The following is a 23,521-nucleotide window of genomic DNA, read 5'->3' as shown; positions in this document are numbered from 1 at the left end:
CCCTGATAGCTGAAGATTTCATTTTTTTTAAAGAGATTCTGCCCTTTCCCACAGGACTGCCACAATTTAAAAAATAAAATAAAATAAAAATAACAACAACAAAAAAAAAGCAGACCTCTCTCAAGTCTCAATTCCTACTTGGTGAAGCTTCCTTATCTCTTACACCACGGTTTTAAGCTTTGGCTTAAAAAATACATTTTTTTTTTTCTCTAGATCCATAGCTATGTTCCCTGTGAAACTCACATCAATCCCAAATGTGGTGGCATGCAAGGATATGCCTGACTGAGTGGAAGATCCCAGCAGTCTTATGCAAACTCTTGAATTTACAGGTTTGCTTCTGGGACAGCTTCCACACTCAAGGAATAACAGTGGGTTCTGTGAACGCAGCCCATGTACCATAAACTGCACAAGCGCTACAGCGTTGGGTCCTCTTCCCAACATTATCAGTTATCCACTTCACACCACTTRTTATTTTTCCATTTATGTATCACTAGACTACTCCGCTAAGTAGGTCACTGGTATCTCCTTTACCCCCACTTTTGTGCCAGAAAAACAARCAAACAACTTGTCCCTACAGTCCAAACTGATCTTAGTTCAATAAGCAAGTTCCCCTGCAAGTTCTCTTCCCCTGCAAGTGTTCTTGGGTGCTGATCTCTCTGCCTGCCAATTTAAAGATGTTTGCCCTGATTAGACATTCAAATTGAGGGTTGCCCTTTACAAAAGCAATTGTTGCAAAGCATATTGTTTCCACTGCTTTCAAAAGCAACACCGGGACATACAAGAAGCATTGCCAAGATGCTGGGGACAGGTAAGTCACTGGGTAGGACAGAGGAGACACTGCTTTCCTGCAAACAGGACTTCACATTCTTCTCTCTACCTTCTATGCATGATAGACTATTTCACTAAAAGAAAACCCTCCACATTCAGCACAACAAAGCAGCTCATCACAAAGAAGACTACACATTAATGATTAATTAAACTTTAATGCTTACAGTAGTCACTTAAGAGAAATGCCAACTTTTTTTATTTATTATTTTTTAGGAATTCAGATGTGGGAGTTGTTTTATTGGGAAAGTTTGGAGAATACAAGCCTGGAAACAACTGCTCCAAAACATTATTATAAAGGAAAACAAGGAAAACAAAGTAGAAATCATACTGTGCTTTAAAGGAAGGTTACATAGTTTAACTTGCATAGCACAAGCATACGTAAGTGTTTGAGTTAACAGGGACAGACACAGCCCATCTCARTTCAGGTTATTGCTTTCTTTTTTAAAATCTGAGTAATAAGTTGCTGGTCTCTGCTGGAACCAATGAGACTTACTGGCAGGTGCTTTTCAGCAGTTTAGTTTGGTTTAGCCAAGGAACAGCGTACACTACAAAGTTGCAAGTGGAACGCTAAGGAGAAAAGAAAGAGATAGTTACAGATTGCATAAAATAGATCACCGACCATTTTTTCTACACAGAGAAATTTTCTGTGTAGAATTTTTCAATTTCATTTTCTGTGAACAAGACTATGCATCACTCTTGCTGCTCTCCAGATTCATATTCCTCATATTCTGCAATACTACTCTTGTGCTCCATACTAACCACTTCTCTCAACCTTCCCCTGCTCACTTTCACGTTCCCACCACTGGAAAGTTTTCAGCCAGGGCAATACTGACGTAACTCCTCGAGCACGGGTAAGGACATTTGTGCCACTAACTCATTTGTGTGCCTCTACCCCATCATTCCAGGACTCTAGCTGCAGCAGTCATACACAACAAGTTTCTAGGGAGGTGCTTAACAGAGCACTTGCATGCAGTTACRGTTCTCATCTGTGCAGGGACATTCAGCACAGAAACCACACAGTGATTAACACCAGTAATGAAATTCTATGGGACAAGGCTCTGATCCGATCAAGGCAGAAACACATTCAGTGCTCTCTCGTCTGAGAGGCTGAAGTGGTCCCTAAAGAGTTTCTGTAATTAGACAGAATTTGGGCCCAACTTGGCTGGGTGGGTACAGAGAATTGGGGTATCCCCATCCCACCATTCACTATCACCCCTTGGCCAGAGTGCTATTAGCAATAACGAGTATCGATAGGAGAATAATAAAAAAAAAGTCAAGCTCGTTTGTATCACCATGAGACAACAGGAGCAGGGAGGATTTAGGGACACTGCACTGGGCACCAGGCCAGGAGACCTGAAATCAATCCTGATTAGCAATCCTTTTCTCCTGCATATTCCTGGGATCAAAGCCACAGGCAATTTCAGGAGACCGAGGCACACACTCCATGTGCTACAGCCTCAGGACCACGCTTAGGGAAGAGGCTAAAAGACCACATTTACTTTGCTAGCCAGGCAAGTTCCACAGCAGCTCCACCTCAGTAAGCACAAAGCAGATGAGTGACGCCACGCATAACTCCGCTCTAGATCAGATGGAGGGAAGTGGTTGAAAGCTCACGGAGCTGGACACGCTGTTTCAGAGCCTACCTTGGCCATTCCTGGTGCCTCATGGAAAGCACAATCCTGGAGGTGAGGTACTGACTTTGGGCAGTTTGTCCGGCCAATCTCAACTTCGATGATATACCTGATTCCAGCCACGATCTGCAAGGAGACAACCGGCAGAAGGGGATTTATTTACAGCACATACAGGAGGCCTCTCTGCAGGGAGGAGCCTAACAGAAAGCAAGGCAGTTTTCTGATTACACTATTTAAACTGAGGGGAAAAAAAAATGAGAGAGAGAGAGAGAGAGAGACACAAGATGGTGTGGAGCAACTTTCCCAAAAAAAGACATTTTACACCTTTTACACCTGTTAAAGACCAGAAGACAGGGCAAGTGGGTAAATTCAGCACAGCGCAGCTTCCTTAAACAGTAAACAAAGTCACGTGTCAGTCATAAGCAGCACAGGCAAATTACTGTCATCTTCAGTAACTCRAACTCCAGGCACGCACAAGCTATGCCTGAGGTTTTTATTTGCCTTCTGTGGAAAGGAAGAGGGGAGAGAAAAATAAAACGAACAGTTTGAARCCCAGCCCTTCATGCTCTGTTTCAAAGCCTTGCATGGGAGGCTTCCACAGCATCGTGCCAATCCATGAACTGAAGCCTTAAGGCTAAAAAAAGGAATCCCAGCTGCTAACAAAATTCTGCAAGTCCCTCCCCCAAGTCAGTCACATGGCAGGCGACCTAAATACATAAGAATGTGTTAACTGCAGGTGCCCCAAGTCACTGGCTGGCACCCAAGCGGCCGCCAAGTGCCCCAGGCCAGCCGTGCCCCGCCAGCCCGTCCCGCACGCCAGGGACCCTCTCGCCGCCCCGGAGGCCGCGTTCAGACGCGTCKCTGCCCGCGGGATGGCGGCGGCGGCGGCACCGACCTGCCTCTTGGCGCTGATGATCCGCGCCACGCGGCTCGAGTACTTGTCGTTGCTCTCCCGGTTGTACTGCGCCATGGCGAAGCGCAGCGCGCGCTGCAGCCCCTCGTCGTTGTGCGCCACGGGGGCGGGCGCGCCCACGAGCATGGGCGGGCGCTGCTCGGCGCCCAGCGCCGCGCCGGCCAGCAGCAGCAGCACGGCGGCCGCCGCCAGGAGCCCTGCCCGCGTCGTGGCGCGCGCCCTGCGGACACAGCGACAGTGAGGGCGGCTCCGGGCCGCGGGACGCCCGCGGCCGGCCCCTCGCCCGCCTCCGCGCGGGGCCCTGTCCGCCTCCTGCGCGTGCCGGCGAAGCAGAACGCTGCACCAGCGCCAGGAACGTTTCCCCACAGATGAGGCGGCCCGCGCCCCTGTTTGCTTCCCCAAACAGCTCCGCGCTCCCGCAGCGCCTGGGGACGAGAGTGGGGAGCACGGGAGTGAGGCAGGAGATGCCATAGTACAATCGCAGATTCCTTGGGAATTGGGGTTGGAAGGGATCTCCAGAGATCATCTAGTCCAGCCCCTGCACGTGCAGGGTCACGCAGAGCACGGGGCACAGGGCTGCATCCAAGCGGGTATGAAGATCTCCAAAGGAGACTCCACAACCTCTCTGGGCAGCCTGTTCCAGGCTCTGTCACCCTCACTGTCAAAAAGTGTTTCCTTAAATTCCTGTGGAAMTTTTGGTGCCTCAGCTTGTGGCCGTTTCCTCTAGTTCTGTCGCTGGCCACCACTGAAAAGAGGCCRCCCCCTCCTCCTCACTGCCTCCCTTGAGGTGTTTATAGACACTGATCAGGTTCCCCCTCGGCCTTCTCTTCTCGAGGCTGAACAGGCCCAGCTCCCTCAGCCTTTGCTCACAGGACAGATGTTCCAGGCCTCATAGCCCCACGCTGGGCTCTCTCCAGCAGCTCCACATCCCTCCCGTCCTGGGGAGCCCAGAACTGGACAGAGTCTCCAGATGTGGCCTCACCAGGGCTGCGTAGAGGGGTGATGAGGCCTCAGGGCCACAGACAGGCAACAGGCTGAAAGATTTGAGTCCCCTAAAGAGAAACCAAACTATTGTCATTAATCATCACCCACCTCCCTGCTTGGAACAGCAAAAATCTCTAAATCCACCTCACGGACAGTAGCTATTTGTGAGCCTCCCAGGATCACTGCTCCTCCTCACAACTCTGCTGCTTCCCACCCTCACCTCCGAGGGGCCTGTTTGCTGATGGACTGTCAGGACCAAGGCAGGACCATCATCTCACACCCCTGCACCTGTTTCTTATCCGCTTCCCATGGGCCACAGAGGCCTCAAGGCATCCCTGAGCTGTGCTGTGGATAGCAAAGCTCCCTGGAGGAATTGGTGCTTCCTAGGTGTGAGCCAACTTCCTGAGGCCCAGCCTATAGATTGGGCACAGGGCTGTGATTCTTTGCCTGGTATATTTCAGTTTAAGTAAATAATGCTTTATTTGATTTTTTTCTCAGTCAAGTCATTTATTAAACCCCTGAAAGGCATGTTCAGATAGTGTAAATGAACACTTAACACTCTCAGCAGGAACCGGCACCCTAAGAAAATATTCCTATGAATATGAAGTCCCTAAAGCAGAGACGGGCAGCCTGTTTTTACGCAACAGAACATCCCTGCTTTTGCTCGTGTATTCCCACAGCATATGAGCAGAACCAGTCCAAACCCGGGCAGATGAACTCATGTTTTCTGAACATGTCTTGTGGTAATGGTGCCACAAGATGGTGGGGCCACTTGGGAAGCTGAGGTGAGGACTTCCAGGTTTCAGAATATGTAGGGATGGGGGCTGCCTTCTTTTGTGGCTATGGTGGCCCTCCACAGTTATATCCACAGCAGGCAACAGCCTAAAGTCAGCCACATGCCTCCCACAAAGGCAACCGTTATGCCAGGCAATGGAAAGAGTTCCTTGGATGCTCAGAATGACCTTGGGGGTGGTTGAGTTCATTTAATTTCCGAGAAGGGTGGCTTTTTATATCTTGCAGGCCAGTCTAGGGCCTCTTTTTTGGTAACTACTGCCTCATCTTGTCTCTGATCCCACTACCATCAGTAATACTACTCAAAAGAAGAAATGAAAATGCRGTAGGGCAGAGCCCAGCTGGACCCAGACCACAGATAAGGTTTTGCTTCAATATTTATTGTTTAACACCGCTTTTCCAGATCAGATATCAGTAAAGGTATTAACCGAAGACAAAGATTGGCCGCTGCCAGCAAGGTGAAGGTTGTTCATGAAACTGTTAGCTGACAGCTAACCCTAGCCCTTGGGCTCAGCAGTTTGGATCACGCAGCCAGCTACCTACCTCCTTGAACGGCCCCTTTGTGTTGGCATAGAACCCATCTACATGGCAGCACCACAGGTGCCTCACACCTTTTTTAATCCTCTCCATATACTTCTCATGGGAGCTGCTGGGGCTTGAGAACATGACTGCTTTGGGATGATGCTCCGTTTTCTCTACAGCACGGTCAGTGCTTTGCATAGCAAAGAGTTAAAATCCACGGAATTTCTCTGTATTGGGGCAAACCTAAGGCTGTTTTATTTTCAAACTCRTGTTTGTAGAGACATACCTGTCACCCCTGTCCCTCAGGGAAGGGACAAGGTATAAGTGAGATCTTGGCATGACAAGAGCCATCCTGCCCAGGTTGGAATTACATTGACCACAGCCCTCCTTTGGGATACGGACGGAGGCGGCTGCTTTCCCACATGGGTCCCGGAACTTGGAGAGTTTTCCAGGCTCTGCCTCCTCATGGGTTGTCCTAGCAATTTACTTCTCTTTACTGTTAAAAAAAAAAAAAAAAAAAAAAGCCACAGAGCATTTTAAGATACAAATATGACCTCTAGCACAAAACACTATGTCATTTCCTATATCCACCTCCACAGCACTGGCATTACCTCCTCTCCTACATTAATTGCTCTGCTCCGGGTCAGAGGGGCATGGGGTGGGGTTGGCTTCCCAGACCTATTGCTCAGTTTCATCTCATAACCACAAGATTGGCTTTCCCATCCTGCCAGAAATCCTAAGTTTAGAAAGAAAGGACTTAATGTAGCAGCATTACACAGCTAGCTCATGTGAGATTTAGGATATTGGGCTTTTGCTAGGCTAAGAGAGGGCTTTTTTTATGCCTTAAGAAGTAATATCTGCCCTGTTGCAACACAGCCTCATAAYGAAAAAGAAAGATCTTGTGCACTGACTGGAAAGCCTGTGGGTAGCCCGCTGAGGACTGGCAACATCCAACATGAGAATTATCATAGGATAAAAACCCTGCAGCTGGCAGCAAGCTGTGCAACTAATTCCACAGCAAGAGAACATCGTGGTTTGTCTAACTGGAGGAACACATGGGCACTGCTGAAGCACTATGGTGCATGCAGAGACGGGACAGGGACATGGGGACAAGCCAAAGCTGGTAACAGCTGCAGGACTTTGTCTCCATTTTTCTTTCCTCTAACCGGCTTTAGATCCAGACTGGAGCAGTTTAAAAACTCAACATTAAGAGTTCTCTTAGTGTCTTGTAGAGTGAAGACCCTCTGTGGTACTGCCAATGACTGTCACCAACGGGAGCAGTTGGCTCTGGTCCAAATCAGTCACTGCACTTCCAAGGTACCCACCGTGTCTCTTCCCTCTGCCCTGTGCTGGCCCTGCTGTCTCAGGCCTCCATCAAACAGCACCTCAACTGCTGGAGCTGCTCCGTGTGGCCCCCTGTGCCCAGCCAAGCCCAAAGGCAGCCTGCAGAATTTGTTTGCAGAGTGAGGGAGGAGGAAGACCACCTGCAGATCACCACCTCATATGTTTGCACTCAGGGTGGACGAAACGTCCATGCCAGAGCTGCTGTTATCCAGATCCACCTTCAGGCAAGTCCTAGGCACACAAATAAAGTTGCCCCCACTCCAACACAAGGAAATCCGGATAAGAAAATCATTGACTTTGGGATCCAGGGTGTTTATATCATTTCTTCCTCAGAGCCGCTCAGAGCTGAGGTCTGACAGAAAAGGCTTTATACTTTCCCTTACATACTGAGGGCAGTGGCAGGGAGAAACAGCTCTTGTTAATGCCCAGGAAAAGCTAGAACTTTGCCCAGCCCTTGGGGCACTTGGGCCATGCAGGCACACCAGTCACAACCATGCTGTGGTCACCTCACTGCAGCTTAAGTCCTGTACTTGCAGTAGCTTCAGTTCACACTGGAAGGCAATAAGCCAGCTCTCAGCACAGTCATGGCTATTTCTGCAGGCAGACACTGAGCAAGAGTATGGCACAACACAGCTCTGTTCCCTCCTGCCTGTGCTTTGACACCACGGTGCTGGCCTGTTCCGCCTCCAAGCATCACCCTGAGCTTCTTTTTAGTCTCACGTGATGACACGTTGCAGGAGGAAGAGATTTGTTGCCCTTCCTTACATGAATAATCATTCATCCCAAATGGCAGAGGCCCAATGCAGACAGTGACTGTATTGCCCATAAATAGGCTACAGCCCAGGCAGAAACATGGRAAAGTCTGTGTTTGGAGCCCTGGGAAGCAAAGCCTTCAGCATAGCTTCCTCTGTACTTAGGAAGTGTTCTAAATACTGGCGCCTTGTAGGTGGGGGAGTTTCGCTGTGGGGTTTCAAGCAAGAGTTTCATCCTTGTGGAATCAGTACCTCAGAGCTGCGGCTGAGGCAAAATGACATTTTTCTGAGGAAGGGCTCCTGTGTTGCAAAACTGTTGACYGCTTCCAGCACACAGCAGCCAGGCCTTCCAGAAACTCTCCCTGCTCTCCTACTCACACCACCAACTTTTGAACCCAGAAGCAAAGTTCAACTCAAAGGCTGCAGCTCCCTGACCACAAGCACAACACAGGAGAGGAGAGCCAGGGGCAGCAGTAGCGTCTTTTGTCTGTGCAAAACTATTTCATGGCTCCCATGGGATGCTGAATCTGCCTTTTCTCCATGCATTGGGCACGCTGACATTATATCACTGTAATAGTTAAGGTCACTATCCCACTTAAGGTCACTATCCCCATGTAAAGTTTCCCTTCCAGTTATAAGCCAATCTGTGCAAGGAAGGAGTCTACTGGACGCCCAGCAACCCAAGCTTGTCCCCTTCTGCCACACAACTTAAGACTGAGGCTGGAAGTCCTAAGCRCTAATGATGAGCCTGTTCAATATCATTTCAGTATTGCCAATCCTCAAAAAATCAGCAATTTTGAGGGGTAAAAAAGTGACTCTTTAGAATCAGTGAATAAATAGGATCTCATTCATGAAATAAAATTACATTTTGTCCTTTTGCTTCTGAAAGGCACAATCAGAAATTCCATCAGAAACCTTTTTTTAAAAAATAAATAAAACAGTTCTCAAATAATCAGATAACTCAAGCAGCTCATAATTTAAGAAACACACCAATCAGCCTGTATGCTCTCAGTATGCCCAAAAAATATTAGTTTTGTCTTACACTGGACCACACAGTTCATTCAATAGTATTTGTACAATATCTAGTATATTTTCTTCTTACGTTTTTTCTATCTTTGTTTCAATTTCATGCAGCGATGGTGAACTTTTTTTTGGGGCACACTTCTTCCTCTAAGTACCTGCTGCGTTCCCTGGCCTTGCTGTTGACAACATCTTGCATTTCTCTTCCAACATCCCGACAAACAATTAGAAGTCTCTTCTCAGGAGCTAAATGAAAAGCTCTGGAAAACCCCGGCAYGTCTTTCAAAGAATAATTAAATGAAAAAGCAGATGGTCCTTTAATCAAGAGTAATGATTTCTCCACAAAGCTGAACTCTGAATGACCCTCAAGAAAGAGTAATTATTGTAATGGAGGCAGGAACAATAGGAAAAGCAGATTGAGAAATAAACTTCCCATTTAAATTGCTCTTAGCCCAGGGCTCAACAAGAAGTAGAGGAGGCCAAGTAGATGCTGGGGCAGCGCCTTGCATCCCACCGAGGGAATGAGAGCAGCCAAGGATGGGATGCTGATGTGGCTTCCCGTCTCCTCCCGCCTTGCTGGGGCGATTGGACATYGGGTGATGGCAAGAAGGTGTTTTCTAAAACCGGAGCTTCCCAAGGCTGAAGCCACTTTAGCAGTCAGCAGTTTCTGAAACAGGGCTGAGAAYGATTCGACAGCAAAGGCACAACTGTTACACGGCTGCAGGAGAGCCCCATGGCAGGGGAATGAAACCACCCCTGTCCCTCCTGCCACGATATCCAGCGATGCCAGGAAAGCTAGAAAGTCTCTGCCTTCTTTAGAGGCCCATCGTCACCCCGTCCACTCCTTGCTCTGACACCCAGAGCACTTTCACAGGAGAAGAATGGAGGGAATACCATGACCTGCTCCCACAAGGAAAATCCCTATCTTTGAAGCTCTGGTCTTCAGAAGTGGGTCTCTAAAATCTAGGGCAGCTGATTTGAAAGCCCACAGGGATCACATACTTCATATGCTTTTACTCTTCAGATAAGCTGATGCACTTAGTGCTGAGGGCATTTTTTTCCTCCAATTGAGCGGAAATTGAGTTCTTAAGAAACACAAGCCYTCAGTCTAGGTGCTGAGTTCTCCTGAAATAACAGCACTAAATTTCTTTGGAATGGCAAAAAATCACCCTTAGCCATTCCACAAATAGTACATAGCTCTGTTGAGTTCCTGGCAGTCACTTTAGGAATTAAATGCTAAGCAATTCTCAGGAATGATCTCAGTAAGGGCAATACTTAGTTCTGTGCAATGATYGTTACCCTCCAGAGGCTGATTCCTATGAAATGGATGAAAGGTGGATGGGATGAGTTACCCACCTCTCTGCTGAGTCCCATGTTYCTCGCATCACTGGGGAGTTGACAACATCGCCTGGTGAATCCCTCTCTTGTAAACCTATGTGGAAGATTATCTGCCTCCAAGAAAGGGGAAGTCACACACAAACATCTGCTTTATTAATTACTGATGCTAATCAGCTTTTGTGCCCACAAGGGAATGCATTATTGTTTTTCAGGCAAGCAGTAAATAAAGTAATTGCCAGCAGAGAAGCTGCATTGCAAGCAACAAGCCATCAGTCATGGTCAGGTTGTACAAGCGAAGCACTGGTGTTGAGAGTGAATGCAGCTTTAAATGAAGTAATGGGGCATGTGGCAGATTAACAAATAAAAACTACACAGGCATTTTTTTTTTTTTTTAATTCAGGAGAGACATGACTTATATTATCATAAAAGCTGACAAAGAGATAGCATCCAGAGATTTTATACAATCTGGTGCCTTTGGCTCCTGCATTACCTTGTGTATACTGAGAATAATTCGGCCATTCTGTTTTCTTCTCAATGTGTTCTCCCCAGGCCATAGGAATAACAGCTCAGCTGCTCTAGATTTTTATTTGCTTGTTCTTATTAGATACCTTTTTCTCTTCTGAGGAATTGTATGGTTCAGAGCTGACTAAGAAAAGGAGCTCTGCACTTAGTCTCCAATCTAAGCAGAAGYATAAGCATACATTAATTTAAGCCTCTGAAGAATACCAGTTACTTCACTTGTGCTAAAAATAAGCCTAAGACCAAGTATATGCTTATATGCTGTTGAGACAGCATATAAGTATATACAGAGACATATGTATATCAAAAATTGCACTGTCAAGCAATGGCACTGATTCCTTGTTGGAAGGCAAAAGCAGCAGTGCACAGCCTGGAAATATTCACAATTCCCATGTATGCACAAACTCTAGGCTAGTCCCTGGTTTGGAGTGGTTACCTCTGCTCACTCAGCAATGCAGTGCAGCAAATTCTGCCTCATTAAGGGTGTTTTTTTTTTGTTTTTTGGCTTGTGGGAGCAAAACTGGCCTATGAAACCAACGCAGGGCAGGGAACAGTCTGTTCACAAGAGGTTAACTTGCCAGCATGACTCCTGGCTGCTTCTCATTAGAAAGGACTTAAGCTCTTTTCCACATTGTGCTTCTTGGATTAAAAAACATGACAGTGGAGTGGGTCCGACAGGGAGGGGGAAGTGTCATACTATGCTTAAAACTTACAAGAGATAAAGATTTAGGAAGTCAAAGAAGTTGGCAAGCACAACCCGACAGTCATTCCTATGAGACAAACTGGGCTACTCAGCCAGTGACTCAAGGGGTCAAGTGAAATTCTGGGCACCCCTAAAATTCACTGCACCAGCCAGCTGTGTACATGGAGCTCTGTACACACACATTCAGCAAGAAGCCCAGCTCAGTGCAAAACAGCAAAGGGCCTTTCTGAAAAGCAGGTATCGTTTGACATAAATAAAATCATCACATCTATTATCATTAATGAACACACAGAAAGCTCCCAAACCTTAACCCTGAAGCCATGCTGTGAATCCCACACTGTGAGCAATCCTTGGGGTTTCAGTAACCTCAAGCACACAAGGAATCATCATCATCAGAGAGAGATTTTCACTCAAATGACAATAAATTTAGTGGAGCACGAGCAAGATTGTGTGATATCCATTGGATGCCCTTTGGTTTGCTCCCCTTCAAAAGCTTTGGTCACCCAAGCAGGAAGACTGAAAGCTACAGCACAACATGTAAGCAGTCAGGGCCCTAGCGCAGTAAAAAGCTACTACCACAAACTTTAAAAAGGGACTTTGGGAGAGTTAAGGGGATAGTMAAGGAGGCTCTCAGTCGCCTCAAAGTCCATTCACCTGCTCACAAAGAAACACTTGCACAAGCTTTATGCAGCAATCTGCATAGCACACACTTGTGTGGGGGAAAAAAGAAAAGAAAAAAAAAAACCTGCATGCACTGGCTAGTTGGCTTACAGGAATTCACTTAAGCAGGAAAAATTAAACTGGGGAACACATCCCTTCTCAGTTTCACACCTGGAAAAAAAGAGATTTTATTGCACACGACAGCTGAGCAGTGTCTTGGAAGCTTTTGTAGCACTGCGATTTGCTGAGGATTGAGCATCTGACTCCTTCAACCAAGCTCAGAAAACCCAGCCTCTCACTGTAAGAGAAAGATCCTCTTGGGCAGCCACTGGCAGCGGAAGCTTCCGGACCAGCTTTTAGAACTGCACAGGTCAGGCCTTCCCATAAAACCTTAAGAGCTCAGCCACAACGATAGGACTTTTGGTAGAGCATACCTCCACCWCAGCTCCTTACAAACTGCTGTGCACAGGTCGCATATGCGGTTGCAGTTCTTTGTTCAGCAAATTCTTTCCACTGAAATGCTGAAGATTAAAGAGCTTTGGCAAAGCTTTGCCTGGAAACATGCAGAGACCCACCGCATGGTCTCCTCCGTTGACTCTGGCACGCCGCTGATATTACGAATATTAAGTCTTTCACAAGCATTCAGTAATAAATTAGGGAACATTTTCTTCATTCTCTCTCTCTCCCTCSCAAAGAGTATTTTGCACACAAGGAAGCTTTGTTTTTAAAAGTCTAGCTGTTACAATGTGTTCACACTTTCAGAAAATCCTTCAAATTCATGTCCTTTAGCCTCAACCAAAGTCTCCTACCATCAGCACGGGCAGAATGAATCCTGTGAAACATCRTTACCCAGAACATTACCCAGTCAGAGAGTTATGTGGGAAATTCTGTCTCAGTGGGACTGAAAGATAAGATGCTCAGTTTAATTTAAGGGTAAGATTTGTAGGATTAAGCTCATAAAGATACTKACAATAGAGCAGATGGGGGTGTCCCCCATCACGATGGCATATATCAACATTTAGTGCTGTTTCGTGCCATGTTCCAAAGCTTGCTTTCATAGTATAAGCACAGGTTTGGGGGACAGAAGATATATATGTAAGTGCAGGAGATTTTGACATTTGCTTTCTGGCTGGACTAGACAGAAGTCATAGCTCGTAGGCTGGGCTGTTTTGTGGGAACAGCATTTCAGGGTTTAGCTTCATTTCTCCAAATAACCCTTGTTAATTGCAGTCACTTGCAAGTTAATTAACTATATCCATCCCGGGCCCACCACCTCCATTTAAAGATAATTCTACTTCTCTACAGTGCCACGCTGGCTGCTTTCAGTTTGGAAAGCTAGCTGCAAAGCTGTAATCTCTCCTAGTGCTCAGAATGGGAATGGGTGCCTGTGGACAGGACAAGAGCACGTTACTGCTAGTAACCAACATGCTAGCAAACATCAGATGCTGAAAATTTAGGAATCACAKGCCCTAAAATTAGGGAAATACCTTTGAAATGTCTCCTGACAATACAATCTGAATGCTTTTCATCTGCTTTCCTCTTTACAGGAATCATAAGTCAAGGTTAGGTTTCCCTGTGTTCCTCTGCCAAAATTACAGCCTGGAACAACTGCAGTGCAACGCCAGGGATTGTGTATGCTCCAATCCAAATGGAGCCTGGACAAAAAATCCACCTTTTCCTGTGAGATCTCCCACAGGAGACCCACCCCAGAGCACTAGCAAGGCTGCAGTAAATCCCTGGGAAGATGCACCAGCCCAACAGCAGCATGCAGTACCTGGGGTCATTTATTAGGCAAAAGATGCTCCTTACTGGATTAAGAACAAAAATAAAACCACATGTGTATGAGTGTTCGTGCAGACACCAATCCAATAAGCAAATAACTGCTTGAATTCCTGRGAAGTGCTGGGAGAAAAAAAGGCATTCGTGAGCCCATATTCCTGAGAGATAATTGCTTCTAAAAACTCAATTGCCTCTCAGCTATTTGAAGAGTAGCTTCCTGCTTAACAAGCAAGTCTTATTTGGGGAACTAGCTACATTAGGACCTTCCATCCTTCCTCTTTTTAAAACCTTCTAAAAATCAGAAGGGATGGAATATGGAGGTATTAAATAGCTGGATATTAACTTAATTACAAGAACACTTGATAACTGCCTTTACAATGATTCTGAATCATTTTTGTATCAGTTTAAAGGGGGAGGAAATCAGTAATTTCTCCGTATTTCCCACCATTAAGGATTTCATGAGACACTTAGCAATTGACCATTAAGCTTCAGGACATCAACCAAACTTTTTTTTTTTTTTTTTCCTCTCCCCATTAGAAAATTGCTTGATAACAAAAAAACCTCATTTTATCACCGCTGTACCACAGTGCAAAAATAGAAAGCACCTGGCAGCCAAACGTATGCAGACAAACACACAGGCAGCCAAATAGTGTCACTCTGATGGAGGTTTCTTGATTAAAGAGCAGAAACAGGACCTAACACCTTCATTTTCCACAAGTTCTGGAGCTGAAGAAATGTCTCTCAAGCCTTGGCTCCCCAAGCAAAGGTAAGCTTCTCCTCCAAAAGTGCTCATCTAAACTACATCAAAGCCACCTGCCTATTTTTCTTGAAGTCTAGGATAAAACTCTGCATTGATCATAATAAAAAAWTTCTAAAGAATAAGCAGTAAAGAGGAAGGCAGCACATGAAAGCCCTGTCCTGCTCCTTGTCACTGGTTCCTTCCATCTAGACCTAGCTGRTGCTATCCCTATTACACAGTAATTTGAATCCGGGGGCGGTAAGACCTGTTCCTGCCTTCTACGCTGGCACAGCATTTAGAGATACAGTCAGTATGTTCAGTGCTTCACTCCTGCAATAATACAAATCATGTAGATTTGCCAGTTTGCACTGGGTTGAGGATGTGACTCAAAGCATGAGGCTGATCTGCCCGATCTTGGGGGCAGAATATCGAAGAATATTGGAGAAGTAAAACGCAAAGTTGGGGAGCCATGAATAGGCCTCCTTATTGAACTCTTTTTTAAACAGACTGCTTGCAAAATCTGTACGAGAAAGGTTATTGCTCAAGGTCACAGAATGCAGCTGAGCACATTGAATGAGTCTTAAATTAGGGCCCACAATGAGGAGGGGGAGATCTGAAACGTGCCTTAACACGTCATTTACTTCTATTGCTGTTGCTTATTTGCATTCTCCCCTCAGCATATTTACCCTCACTCATAGRAGGAATGTCTCTCTGGGAAGATATAATATTCCTTGTACCTCTCATTGATAAGAACTAATGTCTCACTGCATGGCATGTAGTAATCCACCCTCACACATAATTAACAAGGTCCAGTTTAATAACGTCAGGAACGCAGATATTCCCCCAACCCCAGAGGATTTGGACTGTAAAAGTGCCCAACATTTCCAGGTCACCCTAGCAGCCTGGTATTGGAAGTTATTCGCCCATTTGCTTATACAGATTTGCATGAGAGAGAGTGAAAATGAGTGGTTCTAACCGGGCAAAACTGGGCACCCTCTTCCCACTGCCAGACAAAGACATCTGCTTTACAGCTTGGTGSCTAGTGCTGCAGCTTGCAGAATCACAGGGAAAAAATGAAATAGCCCCATCTTTCCTATTGCAGATGCTAGTCTCCAGGCTGCTGCAGGAGGGAAAAGGAGCTACCACAGCTACTCGAAACACCCAAACTCCAATATATCTGGTTGTATGAGTCCATTGAGAGAGGGTTCAGGTTGTTTATAAATTTTAATTATGAATTCAGCCTCTGTAAGGAGGTTGCCATAGCTAATGGAACATCATGTGAAGGGCAGGTGGAACAACATGGATAAGCAGTGAATCAAGCCATGAGGCTCTACTTAAAACCCAGTGTCTCTGTAATTAGAGATCCTCTAGCATCCTGTGCATAGGAGTAAGAAGAAAGGGCACAGAGATCTTGCCACAAGATGAGTGAAGTCAGGGGACAGACACCACATCCCGTTGCATGAGGGAGAGCCTTGGGTTTATAAGGAATCTGCAGTATAGAAGGGGATTGAGGAAGTGGTCTTTGGGGAACAGGGAGCTCCAGGGACCTCCAAACTGCCTCCATTGTGCTCCCTTCCTGACTTCATCCCAAGGATTGGACACAGGGTCTGCAGCCCCTGTGCCCTCCCTGTCCTGGCCAGGCCTAACCAGCTCCACCACAGTAGGTGACTCATTACCAGGATGAGATACATTGAAGCCTGCAGCAAGTGGGTGCCATTTGGGCTGCCAGAGCTCCAGCAATTGCCCCACAGTCCTAAGGCCTCTACCTGACCCCAACCCACATGAAGGCTGCTTTCTCCAAAACCATTTCATCCACTCAAGAGAACAGCCAGCCTATCCCCACAACTGCCACTCTCTGTTGTGAAGCCCTTGGTATCGAACTTCCATGGTGAAAGTGTCTCACCACTACAGGAGTGATTGAGTGACTAAATGGTTGATGTTAGAGATTGTGGACAGAAAGAATTTAAAAAAAAAAAAAAAAGAAAAAGAAAGAAAGAAAACAAAGCAAATAAACTCAGAAATAAAGAGCTGATTCCAGGATCAGAGAGGAGTACCAGACTATGTGGGCATTTGTTTGGAAACATGCCCCATGGGATGATGGCTGTCCATTGACTTCTGAGACAGTCCTTGACTCGATAAAAGCAAATAAAGAAAATTGGGAGGAAGAAGTGGGATAATTTGTCCAGGGCCTCTCAGACAACCACTGGCACAGTTGTGAGCTGGCACTGGACTGTGGAATCCCACCCTTGAGCCTTTTCCACGAGACAACACTACCACTTTACTGTGTACAGGCCTCACAGAGGCCAGGCGATTTGGCCTCCATTTCCCGGATCAAAGGATCCCAGTTTGAACAGCACATCAGCTTGCCAGGACTGGAAGCCATTCTGCTTAATGGCTTCTTAATCAGAATTGATTTCCTACAAAAACCACTTGGTGAAGGCAAACCATTGCCTAGCATCAAGAAGCATATCAGAAACCCAAACGTCAGTAGGGCAGGTCTCTCCTTGCACACACTTGTCTCAATAAACAAATGACTTCTCTTTCTGCAGCCGCTGCTTCTACGCTGGAAGAAGTTCCCACGTAGCTGTTCCAATTAGTACCAGTTTAAAAAGAACCTCACAGCTTTTTCACCAAGATCCTCACTGCTATATAAAGCCAGAAGAAATTAGAGGCTTTAGCTCTAACTGGGGTTTTGTCCATTTTGTACAGAAGTTATCTTTGTGAAGACTAACTCAGCTGAAAAACTGCTCTGTTCACCAACCACGCCAATCCTCTTAGTGTTTCTTTTTTTTAGAAAAAAAGAAAAAGAAAAAAAAAAAGATATTGCAGCTGTGTAATATACTGAGAGCTCAGAGGAAGCAAGACCAGTGATTATCTAGTGCAACGAGATCGAACAGCACAGTGCCAACAGTGCTGACTTCTAAGGAGGCATAAAATATTCTGAAGAATTACCCTGTTACAAAATGAGACCTTCCAAGAATATGGCGCAAATCTGACCAGTGCCCCTGTGACAGCCAAGCAAACTGCAAACCAGACACAAAGCAGGAGCTCTCAGAAGCAGCTCAGGAGTCTCTTGAGCTCGGGACCCACTGCAGAGATACACAGACAATCCATAATTTTAAGTACCTGAAGAGGGGTCTGTTCACACAGCAAAGGAGACTAGGGGGGCAGAAGGAAGGAAGGGTGGTCGAGACATCAAGAAGAGCATGGCAAAGCCTCAGCCATGTGCACATCAGGTAGGACAGGAAGGTATCTCCTAGCCCTAGACATTTTACTAGATCCCCTAGACCCCAAAGCAAGGAAAGATTATTTCTATACAACACAAGAAAGCTTCACTCTCTCTGCTGAAATATAAGCAAGTTTACTGGCAGGAATATATACAGGACCAGTCAGTCTCAAGAAAATATTACAGAACATGGCCCAAACACAGATTATCTGCATGTTCTTACCCTGCAAATGTGGGTACCCTCTTAATAAAAATACCCGATCAGAGGTCTCTCTCAGGTGAGCCACTCCCAAATCAACCCAGCAACCGGATACAGGCATTACTGGAAAATGTCAGAAACACTAGCGAGAAACATCACAGTCACCTTGCAACAACCACCCAGCTAGATGAAGGGAGAAGAAAGGAGCACTGAAGGCACCACAGGTGTCAGATACCACTTCTCTCGGGTCTACCACATCCAGAACAGATCACAGACCACAAATCTGGGCTCTGATGGTTGAAGGTAGGCTCCCACACACCAAGGAATTTGAGAAGCAAGTGTGTAAAGAAAAATAAACACTGAGATTTTTCATTCCTTTGGGTATTGAAGATATGTCCTTCTCCAATATTCATGCCATGTCCCACCAGGCCAGTGGTGCCACAGCGTCTTCACCAGTCTGGCAAAACCTCTCTAACTTTCTATGTCTCTTGCTGCCTGTTCAAGTACAACTAATCACTATTTGCCATCAAGCAGCCACCGCTTTGATGTGCTTACACTGCTCCTATTGAACACTCCTCAAAGCACARGTAAGTATGTACACACTATGAGGCCTAACTTGAGGTGTGGCTCAAAGGAATGTGGTTTTTCATTTCTCTCTCTCTCCCCAGCTATTCCACTTTTATTTATTTATTAGGTGGATGTTGGCAGAGTCTACCTTAGGGCCTGTCTTGGCCTCATTCTGTGGCGGGATGTTCTGGTTTGGTTACAGATCCCATATGTGGTTTCTAGCAAATCCTCRTAATACAGTGCTGCTGAATTTACCTTTGAATAATCAAAGTTGGAAGAAACTTGTGAGGATTAACCAATCCAACTTCCTGCTCAAAGCAGTTCCGGATAGATGAGGTTATTAGGAGTCTTGTCCAGTCCATGAGAATTTAACCTTCGAAGCATCTCTGTGYGTTGACCTGAAATGGGGGCAAAGCTGCCCCGTCCCCATCTTTTGTCAGCCCATCACACACTTTCAGCAGTGCCTCAAGACACAGACTCTGGCAGATAAGCTTTAGCAAGCCTCAGGTCTGAGCTTAAGACATTTCCATCTCTYGTACATGATGCTTAGAGCTGCAGGCCTTATTCTGTAGTTTTTCTTTTTATCCTTAGCAACTTGGACGTTGCAGATTTAATGCAAATTAAAAGAAACGAAGAGGCTCAGAATGAAATTCTCAACTCAGAACCACAGTTGAGAAAGAAAACAAGAGGCAAAATAAGACTTCAGCAACACCTTAAAAAAGGTTTTAAAAAACAGGCTTTCCCACCAAAAATGTTTCAAAGTAGATTTTATGTTACAGAAATATTTACTTTTGATAAAAATCAGTACTTTCTAAACCAAGAGAGAGACATGGAATTTCCCAGCCAAATGACTCTGATCCCAAACTCATACGTGGCCTCATACTGGGAATCAAACACCCCAAGTCAGATCTTTATACACTTGTAAACTGCAGGATTCCCAAACCAATTTACTGCTGTTTATTTGCTGTCTGGATTTTAAAACTATGAACCAAGCTTTCCATTGTGTTTGGTTTTGATTTCAACATCCTATCTGGAACACACAGCTCATGTTTTCAAGCTTTTATAAGCACTCATGAGGGTTAAGTATTCCCTTCTTTGTTTAAAAATGGGAAAAGAGAGATTCTTAGACAATACCTTCTTTCCAGCAGCTGGGATTTTAAGAAAAAATTCATACAACATCCTGAGACAGTTCACAAGACCATAAGGCTTCACAACTGCTGCAATATGATAAAGAAAATCCTTTTCCTCTCCCCAATAACTCTTACATTTTTATAATGCAGTTTCTCTGCCAAAACATTTATTGCAGTGTTTACTGCAGTGTACTAAACTGAACTATTTGCAAATTCTTTCAAGAATCTCCATTAAAACATGACTACGATGGCTCAGCAAGCAAGTATCATTGATGCTACTACACCTGTTGCAGACAAACAGCTATGCTTGGGTGCCAYGGAGATAATGTTTCATGCAGAAACGCAGCGTAGCTCTCAGAGCCAGATTTTATTAATATAACCCCAAGCCTGCTCAAAGAAGGAAAAATCCGAAGCAGACATAGAGCCCCTTTACGATTTCATTTACAGTTTACAAGAGCACTGTACTGTGTTTTTTGGGGCATGAGTGTTAAACATTAAACCTCAAGAGAACGCAACTGTGTTGGAGCATGTAAATAAAAGATGTTGCAAGTTCTTCCACCTATTCCACTGGCTTCCTATCTTCGCCCTTCAAAGAGCTGAGTAAGGGTTAGGATAAGAGTTCGGCATTAGCAGGGAGGAGAACAGATGAAAAAAAGTTAGAATTAGGCTGTCCTAGGTTGCTAATGCTTCGACCCAATGATTAAACAGAAAAAGCTGCTATCAGCAGCGATTACAAGGCAAAATTTGTACAAATGTTAAAACACTGCCTGTACCAACACTGTTCTTAGAAGCACTGGTCGCAGATACGAGACAAAGTGCCACGTTCTTCTGTAGGGCTACCAACAGCAAGGATGAGTTTCAGGCAAACCCTATGAAGTCTTTCTACCCTATCCAAGACCATGAAGAGAGAGCGCAACCGCACTGCTGCCATCAGATTTCTACCCGTCACATTTTGTCTCATTTGATAGCCCAGAAGATTCCCCTTTTCACAAGAAGTCTGTAAGGAAGAAGCAAGACCCATCCAAGTATTACAAGAAGGGAATTTAAAAAAAAAAAAAAAAAGGGGGGGGAACAGAGCAAATACCACAGACTGGCCGTTGCTAAGAGCACTGGGATGTGGTGGGGATGGACAGTCCCTCAAGTTAGCCTTCACAGAGGCTTTTTTTTTTTTTTTCCTACCATGTTAGCCAATATTTCCTCACCTTCAGACTGGTTTAAGGAATGGGAGGAGTGGCAAAATGCAAAGTTACAAAGGTAGATTTTCAGGGCCCCCTTGCTTTGAYGAAAGACACAGAAACTGAACCGAAAACTAGATCTGTGTTGTCCTCTTCTAAAGCAGATCCAACCAAAGCACTTCCCTCACGAGTAAATGCAGACCTCAACACTAGACAAGAAGCTTTTCAGCACAGGACTRCCCATTTCTGGGTCTGGCGACACCTCCTAGTTTGCAGCCTGTTTCTCACAGCTCAGGAGACCTTTTCTCCACCTGAGCACACARTCTTGGGACACATGCTCACAGGGCAGGAGATACCTGCTTTASGTTTATGACAAGAATAGCAGCATACAAAGGGGGGGAAATGAATAACAAGTGAGAGAGGAACTAGTCTGCTTGCAGGAACTCCAGCAGCTGAGTTAACTTGCCAGCTGAGTGTCTGRAGGGGAAAAATACTTCAGTCATAACCATCCTGTTTTCATCAGTCCCCCAACAGAAGCATGATACAGCCAACCACCAGGAGAGTTTGGATAACTAGCAGCCTTGGACTGTTAGGATTTTCACACAAAAGACTTCTGCTTTTGTCTGATTTTTGCCTCCAATTTCTTAGGGGACAGTCACACTCAAGCAGCCAGTGGGTCCTGAGCTGTGGGGATCTTAGGGGATCTGGAGGAGCACAGCAGTTCACGCACAACTARGGTCACTTAAAGACCCACCTTGACAGCTGGTTCTCAGCTCTGCTTCATTGCTCTCCTTGCTCTAGGATCAGCACATCCACATTCCACACACACCAGTGCAGCCCATGGGAGCAGCAGGCTCATGTATCTGCAGGGTCTCCAGCCATCCTGCAAGACAGACAGCAGCGTCACCCCACGAGTGCTTTCTGGTCTGTGCTCCGAGTCCCAAGCCCCAGCACAGAGCTCAGTGATGCCAGGGCAGTTTTGGACAGCTGTCTGCACCTCCCTGGCCATGACAGAAACCTCCTGCCCTTCTGCAAGGCATAGCAAATGCTAGCAGCCTGCATGGGTTCAAAGGGTGCCTAGCTGAATCCAAGAAGGAAAAAAAATCCACCTATAGGTTACTGAAAGCAGACGTATTATGTTTAGCTCCCTGCATTTAGTCCTCCCGCACACTGGGTCTGGCAGACTATCTAGCAGATGTCTTACTGCCTGCCTGTTGTCTTCTGCCCTTCCCTGAGGATCTGCTGTCAGGAACATAAAGGGCTAGACAGACCTTCGATCTGACAAACTACAGCTTTAATGTGAGTGGGGTTGTTACACCTGAGGGCATATCATACCCTTTCCCAGGGCAATTCCCTCTGCAGCTCTGTAATACTGGCCAAGTTCATTAGCTTAATGCAAGCAGTGGTCTCAGCAGCGGGGGAGAAACAAGTACATTGGGCAGGGAGAAGTCACAGAGAGGGTGAAAGCCACAGAAGACAAGCTGGGCTGCAAGAAAAAGTAAATAATAAAAAAGTGGCCAACCAGCAGGCTCTACCTAGTGGAAAACCTCAGCATTGCTCTTCTACAGACGTACAGACTAATTCCTTCCATGCCACAAGATGGTGCCCTGCCTTCAGTCACTACCAAAAAGCTTTCCTGAGAGCAGAAAAAGGCCAGGCCTCTGTCACAGGCCCTGCAGCTCTGCCCTTCTGCTCCACACTGGGAGCTGATGCCCTGCCATGGAAATGGCACTGACAGAGAAACGGGCCTCACTTTGTCCCCTGCCCCTGGGCTCTCCAGCTGGTGATCCCAAATCTGCAGATCGTTTCGACCCCATATGGGTGTGAGGCTGMCTGTAAATCTGGGATAAAGAGGTTTGGGAACTGGGAGAGGAAGTAAAGCATCACCTGCTCGGGTGTGAGGCTCACGGGGCTGAAATAACAGTCAGAAATACTTCTTGGGGGCAAGAGTAAAGGGCTGCCTGGTGGCAGAACAGTGTCTAGGAAGGGGATCTGGCAGGGGAAGAAGACTTCAGGGATTGTTTTAGTTACATCCAGATGCATGAATGATGAGAAGCCGCAGGATACTGGGGAGGGATCACAGGGTGGGCTGCAGAAGACAGAACTGAGGCCAGGTTTGGGTCCGTGGCAACCTGGGCTTTCCGGCCTCTTTCAGAAATGCAGCCACAGTCGTGCTCCTTGCTGGCACCCACCTGCAGCAGTTTTGCTCGTTGGGTGGCTRCGGAACAAGAGATCTGGCAAGGCAGCAGCTTGGAAAGACACCGCTGGTTCTGAAGACTGCAACCCCTCACSATCACCAAACCGGTTCATCCCATCCATCCAGCTGGCCTTTCTCCAGCCAGCATGCCAGAGAACCGGCATTGCGGGTATACACCACTCTCTCAGATCCAGGCTCAGATCCCGGTGTCTAAATATGGCACTGGGAAAGGGAGGTAGTGACAAAGTGGAGTAGCAGCACAGGAGCCCTGCCCATGACCAGACACAACCCAAGTAGCCCAAGGCGGGTCCACTATGAGCTCAGGCAGAGCAACCCTTGACCTCTGCACAAAGACCACATCCTGCTGACTGATCATGCAGCACCTGATGCCCTCATAAAGCAACACATTCCCAGAAATCATATTCAAGATTCGTGCATTATCTGTGGGTGGTTTTGAAAGAGGCCTTCATTACCTCTAGCAGATCTTCCCTAAGACCTTCCTC

General features: G+C 46.2%; 1 protein-coding gene across 1 annotated transcript; it reads right to left on the bottom strand.

The window, feature by feature from the left end:
- Positions 1-1,043: 1,043 nt before the first annotated feature.
- Positions 1,044-12,679, bottom strand: LOC112949346 (cystatin-like). The gene is made up of 4 exons (XM_026041738.1): positions 12,582-12,679; positions 3,355-3,592; positions 2,472-2,585; positions 1,044-1,395 (listed from the first exon to the last, which is right to left on the bottom strand). The coding sequence occupies exons 1-4, from the start codon at positions 12,677-12,679 to the stop codon at positions 1,318-1,320; spliced, it is 528 nt and encodes a 175-aa protein (XP_025897523.1). The 3' UTR covers positions 1,044-1,317.
- Positions 12,680-23,521: the final 10,842 nt, after the last annotated feature.

Source organism: Nothoprocta perdicaria, unplaced genomic scaffold, assembly GCF_003342845.1.
Source record: "Nothoprocta perdicaria isolate Ctin4 unplaced genomic scaffold, notPer1 scaffold_290, whole genome shotgun sequence".
Classification (NCBI taxonomy): Eukaryota; Metazoa; Chordata; class Aves; order Tinamiformes; family Tinamidae; genus Nothoprocta; species Nothoprocta perdicaria.
This window is presented reverse-complemented; position numbering and strand designations above follow the sequence as displayed.

Excerpts from the sequence above, each read along its gene's own strand:
- LOC112949346 (XM_026041738.1), bottom strand. The coding sequence starts at position 12,679 with ATGAAGAAAATGTTCCCTAATTTATTACTGAATGCTTGTGAAAGACTT. Across the intron at positions 3,593-12,581 it reads TCAACGGAGGAGACCATGCG|GGCGCGCGCCACGACGCGGG; the intron begins GTGGGTCTCTGC and ends CTGTGTCCGCAG. Across the intron at positions 2,586-3,354 it reads TCATCAGCGCCAAGAGGCAG|ATCGTGGCTGGAATCAGGTA; the intron begins GTCGGTGCCGCC and ends GTCTCCTTGCAG.